Source organism: Geotrypetes seraphini, chromosome 8 (genome assembly GCF_902459505.1).
Source record: "Geotrypetes seraphini chromosome 8, aGeoSer1.1, whole genome shotgun sequence".
Classification (NCBI taxonomy): Eukaryota; Metazoa; Chordata; class Amphibia; order Gymnophiona; family Dermophiidae; genus Geotrypetes; species Geotrypetes seraphini.
In genome coordinates this window covers 127483702-127504071 of record NC_047091.1, presented here as the reverse complement: position 1 = coordinate 127504071, position 20370 = coordinate 127483702, and the positions used below count along the sequence as shown (strand labels likewise).

Genomic DNA, 20370 nt, shown 5'->3' with positions numbered 1-20370 from the left:
GTACGTGGAGGATCACTCAGTCAGGGTAAGAATTACTGCTTTTTTGGGTTCTTCTCCACAGTGTCCCTTTAATGAAGGTTTATTATTAGATACTTACATCTTCTATATTAGTGCAATCACTTCCTCTTAACATATCTGAAGAACGGTTTGAAATTCGTGTTTCCCTGGCTAGTCTCTCTTCATATTCTCTTTTTGCTTTTCTAACCACGCGGTGACATTCTTTTTGATACTTCCTGTGCTCTTTTCAGTTCATCCCCGGTTTTGTCCTTTTTCCAGTTCCGGAATGAGTGTTTCTTGTTTCTTATCGCTTTCTTCACTTTTGTTGTTATCCCACGCTGGGTCTTTTGTACCCATCTGGTACCTATCTGAACACCTTGAAATTGCAAGCTCCTCTTGTACACGAAACACCTACCTGTTTTCCTTTCCTTCCTGAAGGGCTTCCTCTACAAGAAATTCCTCGACAGATCCCTAGCATTCCAAGCGGGCAAATGAACAAATGCCTCACAACCCTCATCTTCCAATTCCCCCCCCCTTATCAAAATGTTCAGGAAGTCAATCAAAACCTACCTTTTTGATAAATTCCTTTAACTTCTCCCCCCCTCTTCCTTGCCTCCTCCTCTGACCTCAACTTACAATCTAACTAATTATCCCATCTTTGTTACTCCCCATACTAAAATGCCTCTGCTCTGCCTTATCGAACACTGCAGTATGTATCACCGCCGTATGTAACACTGCTGTATGTAATACCGCTGTATGTAACTTACAGCAAATGTAACTTCACTGCAAATGTAACTTAGCTGTAAAAATACTTCACTGTAAATGTAGCATCGCCGAAAATTTAACTTTGCTGTAAATGTACAGTCTCTTCATCTGTTAACCGCATAGAACTTCCATGGTAATGCGGTATACAAGAATAAAGTTATTATTATTATTTTGTTCGGCTTTTTTTTGCATCCTTTTCTAAATCTGGGGATATACAGATTCTGCGCTTCGCTCACCTTGCCCTTGAATAATGACCACGCCTGCTCTACAGTCTGCGATTTCTTTGAGCTGTTCCTAAGTTTCTTTCTTACCATTACTCTCATCGCTTCGTAGTTTCATTTCCTGAAGTTAAAAGTTGTCGCTGTGGTTTTCTTCCCCTTCGATATTCCTACTTCAACTTTGAACTTGATCACATTGTGATCGCTGTTTCCCAACGGTCCCACTACTTCCACTTCCTTTGCGGGTCCTCCTAGAGATAAATCCCTGGGACCGGATGGCATCCATGCGAGGGTCATCAGGGAACTGAAAGGGACTATAACTGAACTGCTTTAACTAATAGCCAATCTGTCGAACAAATCGGGAAAGATTACGCCGATCTTCAAGAAAGGTTCGAGGGAGATCCGGGAAACTACAGACAGGTGAGTCTGACCTCGGTACCAGGAAAGATGGTAGAGGCGCTGATAAAGGACCGCATCATTAATCACCTTAACGGACACAGTCTGATGAGGACCAGCCAGCACAATTTCAGCAAAGGTAGATCTTGTTTGATGAATTTGCTTCACTTGTTCGAGGGAGTAAACAGGCAGATAGACAAGGGCGACCTGGTTGACATTGTATATCTGGATTTTCAGGAGGCGTTTGACAAGGTTCCACATGAACGACTACTTTGGAAAATTGCAAGCCATGGAATTGAGGGTGAAATACTGACGTGGATTAAAAACTGGCTGGAGCAAAGGAAACAGAGAGAGTGTGTGTGTGTATGTGTTTGGGTAAATGGACAATACTTGGACTGGAAGAGCGTCACAAGTGGGATGCCACAGGGCTCGATGCTTGGATCCGTGCTCTTCAACATCTTTATAAACGATCTGGACATTGGTATGACGAGTGAGGTGATTAAATTTGCAGACGATACGAAGTTATTCAGGGTAATGAAGACACAGATGGATTGTGAAGATCTGTAACGTGACATAATCAAGCTCGAGAAATGGGCATCGACATGGCAAATGAGGTTCAACGTGGATAAGTGTAAAGTGATGCATGTCGGTAACAAAAATCTCACGCACGAATACAGGATGTGCCGGGGCGGTACTTGGAGAGACCTTCCAGGAAAGAGACTTGGGAGTTTTGATCGACATGTCGATGAAGCCGTCCGCGCAATGTGCAGCAGCAGCGAAATGGGCAAACAGAATGCTAAGAATGATAAAGAAGGGGATCACGAACAGATCGTGAGAAGGTTATCATGCCATGGTGCGCCCTCAACTGGAGTACTGCGTCCAGCACTGGTCGCCATACATGAAGAAGGACACGGTACTACTCGAAAGAGTCCAGAGAAGAGCAACTAAAATTGTTAAGGGGCTGGAGGAGTTGCTGTACAGTGAGAGATTGGAGAAACTGGGCCTCTTCTCCATTGAAAAGAGGAGACTGAGAGGGGACATGATTGAAACATTCAAAATACTGAAGAGAATAGACTTAGCAGATAAAGACAGATTGTTCAACCCTCTCCAAGGTAGGGAGAACGAGAGGGCACTCTAAGTTGAAACGGGATAGATTCTGTACAAACGTAAGTAAGTTCTTCACCCAGAGAGTGGTAGAAAACTGGAACGCTCTTCCGGAGTCTGTTATAGGGGAAAACACCCTCCAGGGATTCAAGACAAAGTTGGACAAGTTCCTGCTAAACTGGAACGTATGCAGGTGAGCCTGGACACATTTAGAGCACTAGTCTTTGATCTGGGGACTGCTGCGTGAGCGGTCTGCTGGGCACAGTGGACCACTGGTCTGACCCAGCAGTGGCAATTCTTATGTTCTTATGTCTGTGTCCATATATGGCCGTTTGGTTGAGGCTTAGGAGGGCTTCGATAGCTGGGATGGTTTAGATAGGCTGGACGGAGACTTCAGCAGATGGAACCTAAGCATAGTACCGGGTACAGCTTTGAGTTCTTTCAAAGAAATAGCTAAGAAGAAGAAAAATTTAAATTAAATCAGTAATTTAAAGAGTGGGTAAGGCTGGGCAGACTGGATGAACCTTTCGGGTCTTTATCTGCCATCATCTATTATGTCTTCAAGACAGAAGAGGGCATTGGGAGAGTGGGAAGTGGATGGATTGAGGGGGCATTTGGGGGGTTTGCTGTAGGAGGGTATGGCATTTTTGTCAATCCCTTTAAGAAAGGGCAATTTGAATGGCAGTTTGAATAACACTGCAGTTTGAGAAGGTACTGTGGGAGGGTAAGGCATTTTTGTTGATCCCTTTAAGAAATGGCAGTTTGAATAACATTGCTTGCATGGTTGATTGGAAGCAGTGTTATTCTTATACTGTGGGAGTGACTAACCTGTGGTTCTAATTAGTCATGCTCATGGGAAATTAAGGTGTGGCAAAAGCCTGTATTTTACCACACCTTAATAAATAGCCTCCTAAGGATAGCTGTTAATACTGTAATTGGGTACATTGAAACTGCTAGCACTGAATCTTTACTTGTCTTGAAATAAATGTGTGAATAAACTTGATTGATACTTTATTTAATGTAGTCATCGAAAATGTTTTCTACAGAGTTTAAAACGAAGTTTGGAACAGGCACGGATGGAAGTGTCCCAGGAGGATGACAAGGCACTCCAGCTTCTTCATGATATCAGAGAACAGAGTCGAAAGTTGCAGGATATTAAAGAACAGGTACCAGTAATTCTCTAAGGAGACAAATAACTGACCATAGAATTTCCCTCTTTCTTTTTTAAGTCTAGAAGAGAGTTCTTGAGGAGCAGAGAGAATGTCTCTAATTTACTTAGTGGGAAGGATATTTAAAATTTTCACCCCTCTTATAGGAAAAACTACAAGAATATATTTGACGCATGGTAAATTCAAATACAGTAGACCCTCAGTTAACCAGGACTCTTACCCAACTGGCAAAAAAAATCACTAGCGGAAAAAAAGAAACGTCCTCCAAAGCACCAGTGGCAACAGTCCTGAGCCACAAACCCCCCTCCCTCCCTCAAGCCCCGAAGAACTATAAGCGGCAGCAGTCCCCACCTCCCTCCCGACCTGAAGCACCAGCGCGGCAGCAGTCCTGAGCCGCAAAGCTCTCTTCTCTTAAGCCCCAAAGCAGCTATGAACTCCCCTCCCTCCCGTCCTGAAGTACCAGCTTGGCAGCTGTCCTAAGCTGTCCTCCCTTCCACCCACAAGCCCCTTAGTAGCAGAAGCAGACAGCAGTCCTGAAAAGCAAACTCCCTCGCTACTTTTCTCTCTCCCTTACCCGAAGCACAGCTGTCAGCAGGAGTCAGCTTCTAAACAGGATGCTCGTGACCAGCTCCGGCAAGGCCTTTCCTTTGACGTGTCACTTCCGACGCATTAGAGGAAAGATCCTGCTAGGGCTGGCCGTGAGCAGCCTGTTTTGAGGCTGCCTCCTGCTGATGTCTGTGCTTCGGGTAAGGAAGAGAGAGAGGGAGGGAGCTAAGGAGTTAGTGGCTCAGGACTGTTGCCTCCTTCTGTCACGTTGGGGCTTGAGGGAGGGAGGAGGGCTTTGAAGCTCAGGACTGCTGGTGTTTCGGGGTGAGGAGGGGGGAGAAATTGAGACTGTTAGATAAGGTTTCTAACACACTCTCAACCAGAAAAACAGTTATCCAGTGCCCACCAATCCCTGTGGATGCCGGGTAGCTCAGATTCTATTGTAGGCATTGTAGGAGGTGGAGGGAGCAGCAGAACAATTAGAGGAGTCCTGTCTATCTGTCCAAATTAGATTTTAAGCTCTTCTGATCAGGGACCATCTATTGTATGTTAAATGTACAGCGCTGCATATGCTTTTCAGCGCTATAGAAATGATAAATAGTAGTTGATTGGGAATCAGGGAAGCCAGGGTTGCTCTCACTTGATACTATTTTTATAGCATTGGCCAAAACATTTAACCTTTCATTGCCTAAGTGATAGAGTTAAGTATGGGCTAGAAATACTAATATGTGCCATTACCGTATTTTTCGCGGATATAACGCGCGCGTTATACGCGATTTTACCTACCGCGCATACCCCTCGCGCGTTATATGCCTGAGCGCGGTATAGAAAGTTTTTAAACATAGTTCCCACCCCGCCCGACGCCCGATTCACCCCCCCAGCAGGACCGCTCGCACCCCCACCCCGAACGACCGCTCGCACGCGCTCCCACCCGCACCCGCATCCACGATCGGAGCAAGAGGGAGCCCAAGCCCTCTTGCCCGGCCGACTCCCCGACGTCCGATACATCCCCCCCCCCCGGCAGGACCACTCGCACCCTCACCCCGAAGGACCGCCGACTCCCCAACAATATCGGGCCAGGAGGGAGCCCAAACCCTCCTGGCCACGGCGACCCCTAACCCCACCCCGCACTACATTACGGGCAGGAGGGATCCCAGGCCCTCCTGCCCTCGACGCAAACCCCCTCCCCCCAACGACCGCCCCCCCCCAAGAACCTCCGCCCGTCCCCCAGCCGACCCCGCGACCCCCCTGGCCGACCCCCACGACACCCCCACCCGCCTTCCCCGTACTTTGTGTAGTTGGGCCAGAAGGGAGCCCAAACCCTCCTGGCCACGGCGACCCCCTAACCCCACCCCGCACTACATTACGGGCAGGAGGGATCCCAGGCCCTCCTGCCCTCGACGCAAACCCCCCCTCCCCCCCCAACGACCGCCCCCCCCAAGAACCTCCGCCCGTCCCCCAGCCGACCCGCGACCCCCCTGGCCGACCCCCACGACCCCCCCACCCCCTTCCCCGTACCTTTGGAAGTTGGCCGGACAGACGGGAGCCAAACCCGCCTGTCCGGCAGGCAGCCAACGAAGGAAATGAGGCCGGATTGGCCCATCCGTCCTAAAGTTCCGCCTACTGGTGGGGCCTAAGGCGCGTGGGCCAATCAGAATAGGCCCTGGAGCCTTAGGTCCCACCTGGGGGCGCGGCCTGAGACACATGGTCGGGTTTGGCCCATGTGCCTCAGGCCGCGCCCCCAGGTGGGACCTAAGGCTCCAGGGCCTATTCTGATTGGCCCACGCGCCTTAGGCCCCACCAGTAGGCGGAGCTTTAGGACGGATGGGCCAATCCGGCCTCATTCCTTCGTTGGCTGCCTGCCGGACAGGCGGGTTTGGCTCCCGTCTGTCCGGCCAACTTCCAAAGGTACGGGGAAGGGGGGTGGGGGGGTCGTGGGGGTCGGCCAGGGGGGTCGCGGGTCGGCTGGGGGACGGGCGGAGGGGCTTGGGGGGGGGCGGTCGTTGGGGGGGGGGGGGGGTTGGCGTCGAGGGCAGGAGGGCCTGGGATCCCTCCTGCCCGTAATGTAGTGCGGGGGGGGGTTAGGGGGTCGCCGTGGCCAGGAGGGTTTGGGCTCCCTTCTGGCCCAACTACACAAAGTACGGGGAAGGCGGGTGGGGGTGTCGTGGGGTCGGCCAGGGGGGGTCGCGGGTCGGCTGGGGGACGGGCGGAGGTTCTTGGGGGGGGCGGTCGTTGGGGGGAGGGGGTTTGCGTCGAGGGCAGGAGGGCCTGGGATCCCTCCTGCCCGTAATGTAGTGCGGGGTGGGGGTTAGGGGTCGCCGTGGCCAGGAGGGTTTGGGCTCCCTCCTGGCCCGATATTGTTGGGGAGTCGGCGGTCCTTCGGGGTGAGGGTGCGAGTGGTCCTGCCGGGGGGGGGGGATGTATCGGACGTCGGGGGGGGGGGCATCAGGCTTTCAGGATGGGGACAGACCTTCAAGGGGGGACAGGACTTCAAGGGGGGACAGTGCACGGAAAGTCAGGGGGGGTGAACGGAGAGTCAGGACAGCGCACGGAAAGTCAGGGCAGTGCACGGAAGTCAGGGGGGGTGAACGGAGAGTCGGGACAGCGAACGGAAAGTCAGGGCGGGCGAAAGGAGCGTCGGGCATCATGCGCGTTATATGCCTGACCGCGGTATAGAAAAGTTTTGGTACATATCATCGTGATTTCTGCGCGCTATACCCCTGTGCGCGTTTTACACAGGTGCGCGTTATATCCGCGAAAATACGGTACATTGCCAAACTAACACGATTAGTGCATGTTATTGGTAAAATGGTTCAACTTCATGAAATGGGATTAACATTAAATAGCACACATTAATGTATATTATTGCATACTAATGTGGCAACACCATTTTTTATTAGGATTTATTGACTGCTTTAGTAATTCTGGGTCCTTAGATTGCAAGTCAAAGGGGGTACTAACTACTTGCTATAAAATTGTTATGGATCTTAAGCTTGGATTGGAAAGGCACGTGTTTAAATCTAAAATCTAAATCAAAAAGTTATTTATCACAAGTCTGAAACTTGATAACCAGTGCCAAACATCAGGCTTCAACATAAACTATTATATATTCACATACCTTTCATTATCAGTGTTTTCTTTTTATGCATTTTATATGTTCACACCAGCTTAAAATAATATAATTAGAAAAAGTACAAAGAAGAGCAACAAAACATTAGTGTGGAGCAGCTACTTTATGAAGAAAGGTTTATCAAGTTATTTAGTTTGTAAACCATTTTTATTGATGACAAAGAAACTGCAGGAACAGGAATAAACAAAAGACGCCCCCCCCCCAAAGACACCCAGCAAATACAATAAAAAGTAAGGAAGTAAAAGTTGCAAGTCATCAAATTTTTGAATCAACCAATACTGCTCCTCCCAACCCACTCCTCCCCCAGTTTTAAAACAGACTAGGAGAAGTCAAGAGACAAACGGACTTAACTACCACCAAGAAAGAAGTTCAGAAGACCTGGGCTCTTATGTTCTTCCAGACATAACAGATACCTCCTAACCAGCCTCCCAACTAGCAAAAATTTCCTCCATCGTCCTGGATGTCCCTCCACCATATGTACTTCCCAAGTTACCAAGGCATGAAGTTGATTCCTCCACTTCCAGAAAGATGGTGGATCAGAAGAAGTCCAAAATTGCAAAATACATTTGCTTTCTAGGAGACTCACCTTACGACAAAAAATTCAAACCTCTCTGAGCAGCCCTGCAATGCTCTGGGCAAAACAAACACCATTTGCACCACTGTGCTCTCTACTAGACATCCCAAATGTCTCTGTAAATAGTGCTTTATTGTGAACCAAAAGCACTGGTGTGCCTCCTGAGATTTCAGGTGTGCCACAGTACACTGGGGAGGAGGAGAGGCGCCGGTGTCAGCTGACTGCCTACAGGACGTGCCTCTCATGGTGAGGTACTGACTGCCTACAGGATGTGCCTCTCATGGCGAGAGGCATGTCCTGTAGGCAATCAGTGGGCACCAGCACCTATACTTCTCTCTGGCCCTCTTCCCTTCTGGCACCTCCCACTGGCATTTCAGGGCCCGCAGACATACATCTTGCAGACATCAACATGATGATGTCACTCATGCACGTGATGCCATCATGGCGATATCCGCACACTTCTAGGCTCAAGAAAGTTTGCGGGCCACTGGGATAAGCCAACAGTCCCAAAAGGAATGAGAAAATGTGTTAGGCTCCCTATGGCATTTATCAAGTTATTTATTTAGAACTTTTGAATGTCACATTCCTGTACAACAAAATACAAACACTCCAAGAACCTGCCAGAAAAACTTAAGAAAGAGACCCACCTAGAGGCAGCGTAGATCACAAGGTTCTAAGAGTGGCGACTAAATGACCAAAAAACTGTGAACACCACGCTAAATAACGTGAATGATATGAGTGTAATTTAATTTAAGTGGAGTACCCTCAGTGTGATAAGGGAGATATACTACAGCGCTTCACATAACGAGACAGGGACCAACAAGCCCCTGCCCCCACACCATCATAGGGTACCTCCTTGTGTGTAATAAATCAAAATAGTGAAAAATAAATCACCAACCAGTGATCTCAAGTGAGGTCAATTAAGGAGCCACTCTGAGAACCTCCCCAACCAGCTCCCACAACAGGAATCAAAAACCGACTTAGCTTAAGATGTTCTTGTAAAGTTGTCAAAACAGCGGCGATCCGCAATGAAGCACCGCTGAATACCAGGTCCAACCAAGCCTGGTTTTGGGAGCACAAAATCCCTTCTTCAGGAACCCATGATTGTAACGAAATCACTGAAGATAAATCAAGCCGGCTGAGGGAGGGCGAGCTAACAGAGGGGGCGCACGATCGCGCTAAAAGACGACACCAGAGACATCACGCAAAGAACCCGCCAATCAAAAAAGCGAGAGGCGGGACCTGTCATACTATGGTGTGCTATCATTTAGTCCATATGGCTGCACCGACTGTAAATGGAAAATCCAGAACTGTTCTTGAAGAGTGAGATGGGACATCTTATCTCCTCTGAAATCATCCGGTAGCTGTTCCAACACAAACCATGATAAATCAGAGAAGTCATGACCCTTCTCTAGGCAGTGGGGCACAAGTGGAGCAGATCTTGTGGCAGTATGAATCCTGCTTTTGTGTTCAGCTAATCTTGTCCTAATTTTCCTGCTGGTGCGACTCAAGTAAATAAACTCACAGGGGCAAATGATGACATACACGACCCAGCAAGATTCACATGTGGTATGCTGTCTCAATTGATAACTGCGGTGGGTCTGAGGATGACACCAGCAGGTAATGGACAAGGTATTGCTACACATACTGCAATGACCACATGCCTTATGACTGCTTAGAAGGTTAGATCGAGGAGTGAATGAGGTCAAAAGGTTCCTCAAGTTCTTAGGTCTTGAAAATGCAATCCATGGAGAATCCTTGAAGATAGGGTGACAATCCAATACATGCCAATGTCTCTTGATGACATCCGCTACCTGATGAGCTTGATTGGAGAAAGAAATAACACACTTGTTGCTGAGGGGGGTAACCTCAGCACTGGAGTAAGTAATAAATCAGGATTGGCATACCGAGCCCTGAGATAGGCTCGTTTGATTGTCCAGTCAGGGTAACCAAGGGCTTTGAAGCGTTGGGTTAGTAATTTGGCTTGCACTTTAAATTCAGCAGTGGTGGTACATATGCAACGTATCCTTAAAAATTGACTAACCGGAAGTGATTGTTTTAACTGAGAGGGATGACAACTCGAGTAGTGCAAATACGTATTCCGGTCAGTAACTTTTCTGAACACTGTGGTAAATAACTGATTATCTGCTTTGATGACCACAGTATCTAAGTAGGTGACCCTGGTTAGGTTGATAGTAGCAGAAAATTTAAGTGATTATCAAGGGCATTTAACCATGATAGAAATTCACCAAACTTAGTTATAGAATCAGTCCATATCAGAAATACATCGTCAATGTATTGTAGCCAAACCGCAATATGCATCATCCATGAGGAGGGGTACAATAGCTTTTCTTCAAAGTTGGTGACGTACAAATTTGCCACACTGGGCGCCATCGCAGTGCCAATGGCAACACCGTGGGTCTGAAGGTAAAGGTCTCCCTGAACTTCAAAAAAATTCCTTTTAAGAACCAGAGTAGATAATGTCATCAAAAAAGATTTTGGAATACGATTATCCATAGGAAGAGAATCCAAATTAGTTTCCACAATATGGATCGCCTCAGTCTGAGGGATGTTGCTATAAAGCGCCTCCAAGTCCATAGTTATTAAGAAGTCAGTCTGTTGAACTTGCAATGTTTTAATCCGATTCAAAAAAATGGGTGGTGTCTAAAACGAAAGACTTAGCCTTGGTCACTTGAGACTTCAAAAAATAGTCCACCATTATAGACAGAGGTTCAAGGATGGTACCCCGGAGAGACACAATAGGTCTCCCGGGGGGATTATCAAGCGTTTTATGTATTTTAGGGACAGTATAAAAATAAGGAGTATGACTGGGAGTTTGGGTGAGAAACTTGGCTTCAGATTTGGTGATAAAATTACTCTCTAATGCAGACTGTACTACTTCACCAATTTCTAGTTGTAAAGATGCAGAAGGATCGGCATCCAATTTCCTATACCAAGCTGCATTAGAGATATGGGTACTGATTTGAGTTTGGTATTGTAATTTAGATTGTACAACCACCGCTCCGCCCTTATCCGCTGGCTTGATATTAAGATCAGAATTAAGCCTCAAAGCATCGATAGCCTCATGTTGGGCCCTGGTCATGTTAGAATATCTCCGACTACTCCGGGAGTTATAAAGCTGGTCAATATCTCTAAGTACAAGGTCTCGAAAAACTCTGATATGGGCATAGAGAGGGCCAGGGGGAACCCAACTGGACTTAACATGAAACAAGGAATCATCCCGGTTACAAGCTTTGTCAGAAAAGAATAACTTAATTTGTAAATTCCTAATAATGCGGGCCACATCACGATGAGAGGTGAAACGATGCAGTGGGGTCGTGGGAACAAAAGACAACCCTTTCTCAAGCACCTGTATCTGAGTTGGGGGTAAGGGGAACACCTGAAATGTTAACCACATCTGCGGTTCAGTTACTAAAAACAATGTTGCTGCCCATAGTCCAACCTATAGCACAGCATGCAGCTTGCAGAAGAAATATCAGAGGGATATAAGACTTTTAAATTCTTAAGTGGGGTGGAATAACTTAACTGTTTCCTGTTACTTACCTTATATGAGGAACTTCATGAAATTAACTGGTTGCAAATTTAAAGCAATATTTTGATACATTTTTCTATATCATCCCTCTAGACCTGTACAACTAGGTTACGCACTCCAGCCAAGAGCTGGAGACTGAGAACCACAGATTTCTTAGAATACCTTTAAGAATCGGGTATTGATGTCCCTGTATTAGACTCTGGTGATACCTCAGTTAGTTAAAAAAAAAAAAAATTATTGAGTTTAGTAAATGAAGTACAATAAATGTTAACAAGGCAAGAAACATGCATGCTGCACCAATGCAAAGATTCACAAAATATTATCTACATAATGTAATACAGCAGGCAGACCTATGCCTATCTATAAGGAGGAAAGTAGCAGCACAACATGCAGCCAAACGTACATGTAAAATCCAAAAACACAGAGCACAAAGAGACACCGGAGCCATACACCTATAGGAACACTGGGAGTGAGCCATAAAGTAAGAGCCAGGTTTAGATGATGATATCCATGTTTCAGCACATGAACTGAATGTCGTCAGCTTGTGTTGCAATAGGAGTTAACCTGACTCCATATTTTAGTATAGGAACTCATGGCCTTTTGTTTTTCGGCTATAACACTTTCATATTTTACGATAAGGCATAGCGTATTCCACCATGTGTTGCAATTCACCTTAGACATGTCTTTTCAGCAATGTAATATGTATTTAAGGGCTAGAAATATCAATATATTGAGCAGTCGTGCATTGTGATCAGGCAGTGCATGCGGGAGACCATGATGACCTAGTACAATAATGCGCAAACTTAGAGGTTCTGACATGTTTAAGATTTTATAAATAGTTTCCCAGACTTTATTCCAATAACCTACTAAGGTTATTGGAATTCCGGGATTCCGGGCAAGATGATGGAAGCATTAATAAAGGATAGCATCTGTGAACACATAGAAAGAAATGGACAGCTGAAACCGAGCCAACATGGCTTCTGCAAGGGAAGATTGTGCCAAACAAACCTACTGCACTTCTTTGAAGGGAATAAACAGCCAGATGGACAAAGGGGAATCCATAGATATCATTTATCTCGACTTCCAAAAGGCCTTTGATAAGGTCCCCCATGAGCGGCTACTTAAGAAATTGTCGAACCACGGGGTGGGAGGGGATGTACACAGATGGATCAGGCACTGGTTGGCCGACAGAAAACAAAGGGTTGGAGTGAAGGGCCAATACTCCGACTGGCAGAGGGTCATAAGCGGTGTTCTGCAGGGGTCGGTGCTGGGACCACTGCTGTTCGATATTTATCAACGACTTGGAAACGGGGACGAGGTGTGAAGTTATAAAATTTGCTGATGACACCAAACTCTGTAGTAGAGTTAGGAACACAAAGGAGTGCGAAGACCTGCAAAGGGACCTAAGCAAACTGGAAGAGTGGGCAAACAAATGGCAAATGTGCTTTAACATAGAAAAATGTAAGGTCATGCATATAGGGAAAAGGAACCCGAGGTACAGCTACAAAATGGGGGGAACATTGCTGGGGGAGAGTAATCTTGAAAAAGACTTGGGAGTGCTAGTGGATACAACCATGAAATCATCAGCGCAATGTGCAGCGGCCTCGAAGAAAGCTAACAGAATGCTGGGCATCATTAAGAAGGGAATTACAACCAGGACGAAGGAAGTCATCATGCCACTGTATCGTGCAATGGTGCGCCCGCATCTAGAGTACTGCGTCCAAAATTGGTTGCCGTACCTCAGGAAAGACATGGCGGTGCTTGAGAAGGTCCAGAGAAGAGCTACGAAAATGATAAATGGTATGGAGGACTGTTCATACGCTGACAGGCTGGACAAGCTGGGGCTCTTCTCCCTGGAAAAGAAGAGGCTTAGGGGGGACATGATAGAAACTTTCAAGATCATGAAGGGGCATGGAGAAGGTAGACAAGGATAGATTCTTCAAACTACGGGAATCACAGGCACAAGAGGGCACTCGGAGAAACTGGAAGGGGAAAAGTTTAGAACAAATGCCAGGAGGTTCTTCTTCACACAGAGGGTTGTGGACACATGGAACGTGCTCCCGGAGGAAGTGGTCGGGCAGAGTACGCTATGGGATTCAAAGAGGGATTGGATGGATTCCTGAAGGATAGGGGGATTGAGGGATACAGATAAGGGTAGATAAGAGTATGGAAAGAGTATAGATAAAAACAAGGGGGCTATAGGGCTAAATCAAGATAACATGACAGGTCATGGACCTGATGGGCCGCTGCGGGTGCGGACTGCTGGGCACGATGGACCTCTGGTCTGACCCAGCGGAGGCAAATTCTTATGTTCTTATATGTGTTAATGTGCCCTGCTGCAAATTACAAGACCAACACATGGGAGAAAGACCAGTTGAGATTTTTGCTACCTTAATTGGGGTCCAGTGAGTTCTATGCAACAGAAAGAACATAGATTGAAGAATGCTGGCAGATCGAGAGGATTTAAACAAATTTTTCCAGTCTGCCTGCCAAGTTTCATCCTCTAATGCTAGTCCCAAGTTTCCATGCCATGCATTCATCACCTTTGACAGGGAATAAGTCGAAGACTTTCTCAATAGGATATACCATCTCGAGGCGACTCCTTTTTTATTGTTATTAATTAATGATGTTTGAGAGATCAATGTCTGAGTAGTTCCCAATTTCCTCACATCCGGATAAAGAGCGGTCAAGCAGTGTCTCAGCTGTATCCAACGGTATTGTGGATGAGGGGGCAAGTGGTAACGAGTGTGAAGGTCCTCAAAGGACATCCATTGGAAATTCTTTATTAAATCTTGAAGAGTCCAAATGCCACAATTCTGCCACAACTTCCAATCAAGTGATCTGTCCTGTATCTTGATATGATTGTTATGCCACAGCAAAATACGACAAGATTCATGCCATTTAATTTCAAACCATTTAATTTCAAATTTCAAAAGTTGTCGTAGGCTTTAAGCACTTCGTGAATGGAATAGAAAATGGGTTGTTGTTTATCCTTAGTCCGTAGAGGGATAGATAGAGTGTAGGCTAGGCGAGTTGGATCATACAGACATTTTTCCAGTTGTAACCAGATGGGAGAATTAGGATTGGAATCAGAATCCAACCACAATGATCCATGTCGCATGATGAAAGCTTGGTGGTAGTGCAAAAAGTCAGGAAAATTTACTCCCCCCATCTCTTTGGGTTACTTCAATTTATGTAGCGCAATTCTAGGTTGTTTATTTTGCCATAAAAAATGCACTCAAGGAACTTTCAATGTTATGGTATGTACGTTGTTTGAACAAGAATGGAACCATGCTCAGTATATAATTTATTTTAGGAAGTAGCATCATTTTAATGGTATCCAGTCGGCCCCACTTGAGAGGTGACCATTTCCGAATGGAGTCTTTGATGGTATTTAGAATATAGTCTGTGTTGTACTGCTCCATATCCTCCAGAGTGGGGCCCACATAGATACCTAGATATTTAATCTTGGTTGGATTCCAAAGAAAACCATGTGAATCCAATTCATGCTTGTCTTGAGCACAGTTCAATGGCAGAATCTCAGATTTTGATGTATTCAATTTGTATCCAGAGACCAAGGCATAGTTGTTTATCACGTTGAGGACAGATGGAATTGAATCAGAAGTTACGTAAAGTTTTATGTCATCAGCATATGCGGATAGTTTAACTTCCATGGTTTCAGAGCCAAATCCCTTAATGGAGTCATTTGTACGGATAGCAGTCAACAGCGGCTCTAGAGCCAAGTTGAATAAAAGTGGCGAAAGCGGGCATCCCTGTCATCTTCCTCTTGAAGATCTAAAAGAAGCAGAAAAGCGTCCATTGATGCAAATCTTAGTAGAGGGGGCATAGTATAAAACTTTAATCATTTGAATAAATTGTAAGGGGAAGCCAAATTTAGTAAATGTGGTGAACAAAAAGGGCCATTCCACTCTGTCGAAAGCCTTTTCAGCATCTAGGGGTTAATAAGGCTAGTTTGTGGGACTTCGACTGACATATAGATATAATATTGGAAAGGGTACGCGTGTTGTTGGAGGAGTGGCGACCATACATAAAACCCGTTTGGTCCTCAGTAATCAGCAAAGGTAAAACTTTCTGTATTCTGGAAGCTAGTAGTTTAGCATAAATTTTAGCATCGACGTTTATTATTGAGAGTGTTCTATAATTACTAACAAGTTTAGGATCTTTGCCCTGTTTGGGAATCACAATTATAGTCGCCTCAGTAAAAGTCCCATCTGCTTTCCCCTGCGATGCTAGGTGTTCAAAAAACTGTAGCAAAATTGGGGCCAATGTCATCTTAAAAGCTTGGTAAAATTCGACTGTAATGCCATCTGGTCCTGGTGCTTTATTTGTTGCCATCTCGTTGATGGTGTCAATGATTTCAGCAGCCGACATAGGGGATGTCAATTTATGATGATCCATATCAGGCAAAAGGGGCAAAGAGACTTGTTCAAGAAATACATGTGGATCATCGTTATGATGCGATTCAGTTGTGTACAAGACTTCATAAAAGTTTTTAAATTCTTGTAATATCTCAGTTGTAGTGGAAATATCTGTGCCATCCACCCGGGTCAGGCAGGAGATGGATTTACGTTCACTTTTATGCTTTAAGTATGAGGCCAATAGATGACCCGACTTGTTATTGTCCGCATAATAGTGGGCAGCTTGTAGAAATACAGAATGAGCAGCAGTTTTCCTCAGTAAGGAGTTGTATTGAAATCTGCATCTCTGCAACTCCCCCATAAGAAGAGGGTTGTTGATATCTGGTGCACTAATTCTTTTATTTTGATCATAGATTCAAATTTTCGAAGTTCTGCTGTAGTGTTCTTTTTAACCATTGAGCTGACACCCAACTTGTATCTTCAGGAATATTAAAAAGAAAAAATTCAGTGATAGCTTTTTCCACATGCTCCTTAAATCCATCTTCTGAAAGCAGTGACGAGTTAAATCTCCATGATTTGGATGGCATAGGGGGTACTAAGTTGTCCAGGGTAAGCGTGATAACAGCATGGTCCGATATGGAAATTTCTTTAATAGAGGAGTCAGTAAGGGACTGAAGTAGTGAGCTGCTTATGAGAAACATATCAATCCTTGAATAGGATCCATGTGGTGGGGAGTAGAAAGAGTATTCCTTATCATTCGGTGTGAAGCGTTCTCCAAGCATCGGCTAACTCAAGCTGCATCATTATGTCTAGCAAAGCAGCACTGGCTTTTGTTGGTCTATATATTGCTGTAGAGATCCTATCAAGGCCCGGGTTTAGAATTAGATTAAAATCACCAGCAATTATATGATAAGTAGATTTGGAATTCACAACTTGATTTGCAATCTCCTCAAAAAACTCGGGACAATCCAATGTTGGAGCATAAAGATTAGTAACAGATATAGGACATTTATTAACACTCAAGTTAACCTGGACCCATCTACCACTAGCATCATGAGAAGATGACAGGACAGTGACATCTGATCTATTTCTGACTAGGGTAAGGACCCCATTTCTTTTCCCTGACGCAGGAGAAAAGTAAGGCGAGTGGGCCCATGGAAGCCGTATTTTATTAGCCTCTGTAGAACTTAGATGGGTTTCCTGTAGTAGTATAATGTCCGGGTTGTGAGGAGCTTAGGTAGGACAAAATTTTCTTCCTTTTAATAACATTATTAAGGCAGACTGAAGAAGCTGGGGCTTTTCTCCCTGGAAAAGCGGAGACTTAGAGGAGACATGATAGAAACCTTCAAGATCATGAAGGGCATAGAAAGAGTAGACAGACAGATTTTTCAAATTACAGGGAACCACAAGTACAAGGGGGCACTCAGAGAAATTGAAAGGGGAAAGGTTTAGAACAAACGCCAGGAAGTTCTTTTTCACTCAGAGGGTGGTGGATACATGGAACGCGCTACCAGAGGATGTGATAAGCAGAAGCACGCTACAGAGCTTCAAACAGGGTCTGGACAGGTACCTGGAGGACAAAGGGATTGAGGGGTACTAAACTAAACTAAACTAAACTAAATCTTGGGTTTATATACCGCAACATCTCCACAGGTGGAGCTCGACAACGGTTTACATGGTTAGGGAAGGAACGGAACTCCAATAGATTTATAGAAGTAGGTAAGAAGAGAGGTTAGGTGTGATAATACTAGGGAGGGGATGAGGTTACGTTTTGGAGAAGAGCCAGGTCTTCAGAAGCTTACGGAATGGTAGAAGGGGGCTCAAGTTGCGGAGAGGGGAAGGGAACTATTCCATAACTGAGCGATTCTGAAGTGGAGGGAGGAACCGAGTTTACCAACGAGGGAGATACCTTTTAAGGAGGGGAGGGATAATTTTAGTTTTTGCGTGGATCTAGTGAAGAATGGATTTGAGGAATTCCAGGATAGAGGAATAAGAGGTGGAAGGATGCCGTTGAGGATCTTGAAGGTTAAGCAGGCACATTTAAAGTGGACCCTGGAGATGACAGGAAACCAGTGAGCTTGGACAGGAGCGGAGAGACATGGTCAAATTTACTTTTTGAGAAGATAAGTTTGGCCGCTGTGTTTCTGGATTAGTTGGAGTCTGTGGAGGCTTTTCTTTGTTAAGCTAAGGTAAATGGAATTGCAATAATCCAATCTGGAGAGGATGAGGACTGTACGAGCACGGCAAAGTGTTTTGGTGGAAGCAGGACCTCACTTTCCTCAGCATGTGAAGGCTGTAAAAAGCATTTTTTATCAGGGAATTGAGGTGGTCGTTGAAGGATAGCGAGGAATCTATGGTGATGCCCAGGACTTTGCTAGAGAACTCCAGTTGTAGAGAGGAGCCTGTGGGCAGTGGGGATGGAAGTGGGTAGATGATCAAGTTTAGGGCCAAGCCAAAGTAGTTTGGTTTTGGATTCATTCAGTTTCATTTGTACAGCGAGGGCCCAGGATTGAAGGTTGGTTATGCATGAAGAGATGTTTGCTGCGAGATTGGTGAGGTTTGCGTCGGTCTCGAGGAGGACCAGGATATCGTCTGCGTAAGTGTAGAGTGTTTCTAGGGGGGAAAGGTGGAGGAGGTTCAGGGAGGACATATAAATGTTGAAGAGGATAGGAGATAGGGGGGAGCCTTGTGGGACTCCACATGTCGGTTTCCACGGGGAGGATGAGGTACCATTCTTGGTAACGTTGTAAGAGCGAGAGCGTAAGAAGTTTGAGAACCAGTCAAGGACTGTGGAGCTAATGCCTATCTCGGAGAGTAAGAAGATTAGAATGTCATGATGGACAACGTCGAAGGCTGCAGAGAGGGTCGAATTGAAGGAGAACGGCAAATTTTTTGTGAGAATGAAGTTGTTGGATCTTCGAGATTAGGGAAATCAGGAGGGTTTCAGTACTGAAGTTGGGTCTGAAGCCGTATTGATAGGGTAGGAGGGTAGAGAATCTTTCCAGGTAGGCTGAGAGTTGGGAGGAGACAATGGACTCAAGCAGTTTGGTTAGGAGCGGAATGTTCGCTATAGGGCGGTAATTGGATGGGATGGAGGGATCTAGGTCAGCTTTCTTCAGTAGGGGGATCAATGCAATGTGTCCCATTTCAGGTGAGAAGAGGCCCGATAATAGGGCAGAATTTATGAGTTTGGTGAGAGATGAGATGGCCTGTGCGGGTATTTTCTCAAATAGATAGGATGGAAATGGATCCAAGGTGCAGTTGCAGGATTTCAATTTCTGGCAGAGCTTGAGGACCTGCGATTCGGATACTTGCTCAAAGGCAGTCCAGGATCTATTGACTGGGACAGGGGTGATGACATTTGGAGTAGGAATGGGGGTGGCGAACACTAGAGAATTGTAGGAGACTACGGGAGGGAAAGAGCTTCTTAAGGTGGTGACCTTTCCATTGAAGAAGTTTGCTAGTAGGTCGGCTGATGGGGAGGAGGGGAGTGTGGAAGGGTTGCTGTTGGGGATTAGGGAGCGCCAGATATTGAACAGCATGCTGTTCTGGTTGTTTGATCTGGAGATCTTGTCACCATAGAAGTTTTTCCTAGCACTTTTGAGAGTGTTGTTGTAAAGTTTAATGTTGACTCTCCAGATTTGTTTGTCTGTGGGGGATTTAGATTTTTTCCAGATGCGTTCCAGGGATCGACATTTTTGTTTTAGTACCCATGTGGTGTGGGAGGTACCAGGGGGCCTTACGGGAGTAGGTGACGGTTTTGGTGGAAAGCGGGGCAAGAGAGTGGTAGGTGGATTTTGAGAGAGTAATCCAATTGTGCCAGTTGGTTACAGAATCTGAAGGCTTAGGCTTGGATGAGAGATTGTTGAGGAATTTGGACCAGAACTGATCACTTGAAATTTTCTTGCGGAAAGTAATGGACTTAGAGGTATGGGGTGAGGTTTCCAAGGTGTGACATGAAGATGGGGAGGCAGAAGGTTCCTAAGAAGTGGTCGGACCAGGGAACGTGGTCCCAACGGGTGTCATCGGTCGAAGTTTTGTAATCCGTGAGATCGAGGAAGCTGATGAGGTCTAGTGTGTGGCCTCTATCATGGGTTGGAGAGGGGACAGGGGGGGAGAAGCCAAGGGATGTGAGGAAATTATTGAAATCAGATGCATCCTTGCAGGTGGTGTCATCGAGGTGGAGGTTAATATCTCCGATGATCAGTAGTCTTTGGAACTTGAGGAACGCGTTAGATATGGTCTTGTAAACAAGCTCGGAGGAATTGCTCCAGGGGGTGGGCGATATAATAATAAGATACCCAGTGGGTGAAGATGGAGCTCATCATTGACTGAGGCTAACATGTATTCTAGTGAATGATGGCTGCCTTTTTCGAGGAGCTGAACATCAAAGAAAGATTTGTAGAGGAGTGCCAGGCCGCCTCCTTTTCGGTTTAGTCTAGGAGAAAAGAGGCCTTGGTAGCCCTGAGGGCATAGCTCGTTTTGTGTATAGAGATCGTCTTTGGTGATCCAGGACTCTGTGATGCAGAAGAATCCAGG

General features: G+C 45.8%; 1 protein-coding gene across 1 annotated transcript in view; it reads left to right on the top strand.

Moving 5' to 3' along the window:
- CIT (citron rho-interacting serine/threonine kinase) overlaps positions 1-20370 on the top strand; it is a 702016-nt gene that overhangs the window by 56570 nt on the left and 625076 nt on the right. The window contains 1 exon segment of the mRNA XM_033956569.1: positions 3527-3646. Within this exon segment, the coding sequence (XP_033812460.1) occupies positions 3527-3646 (120 nt within the window).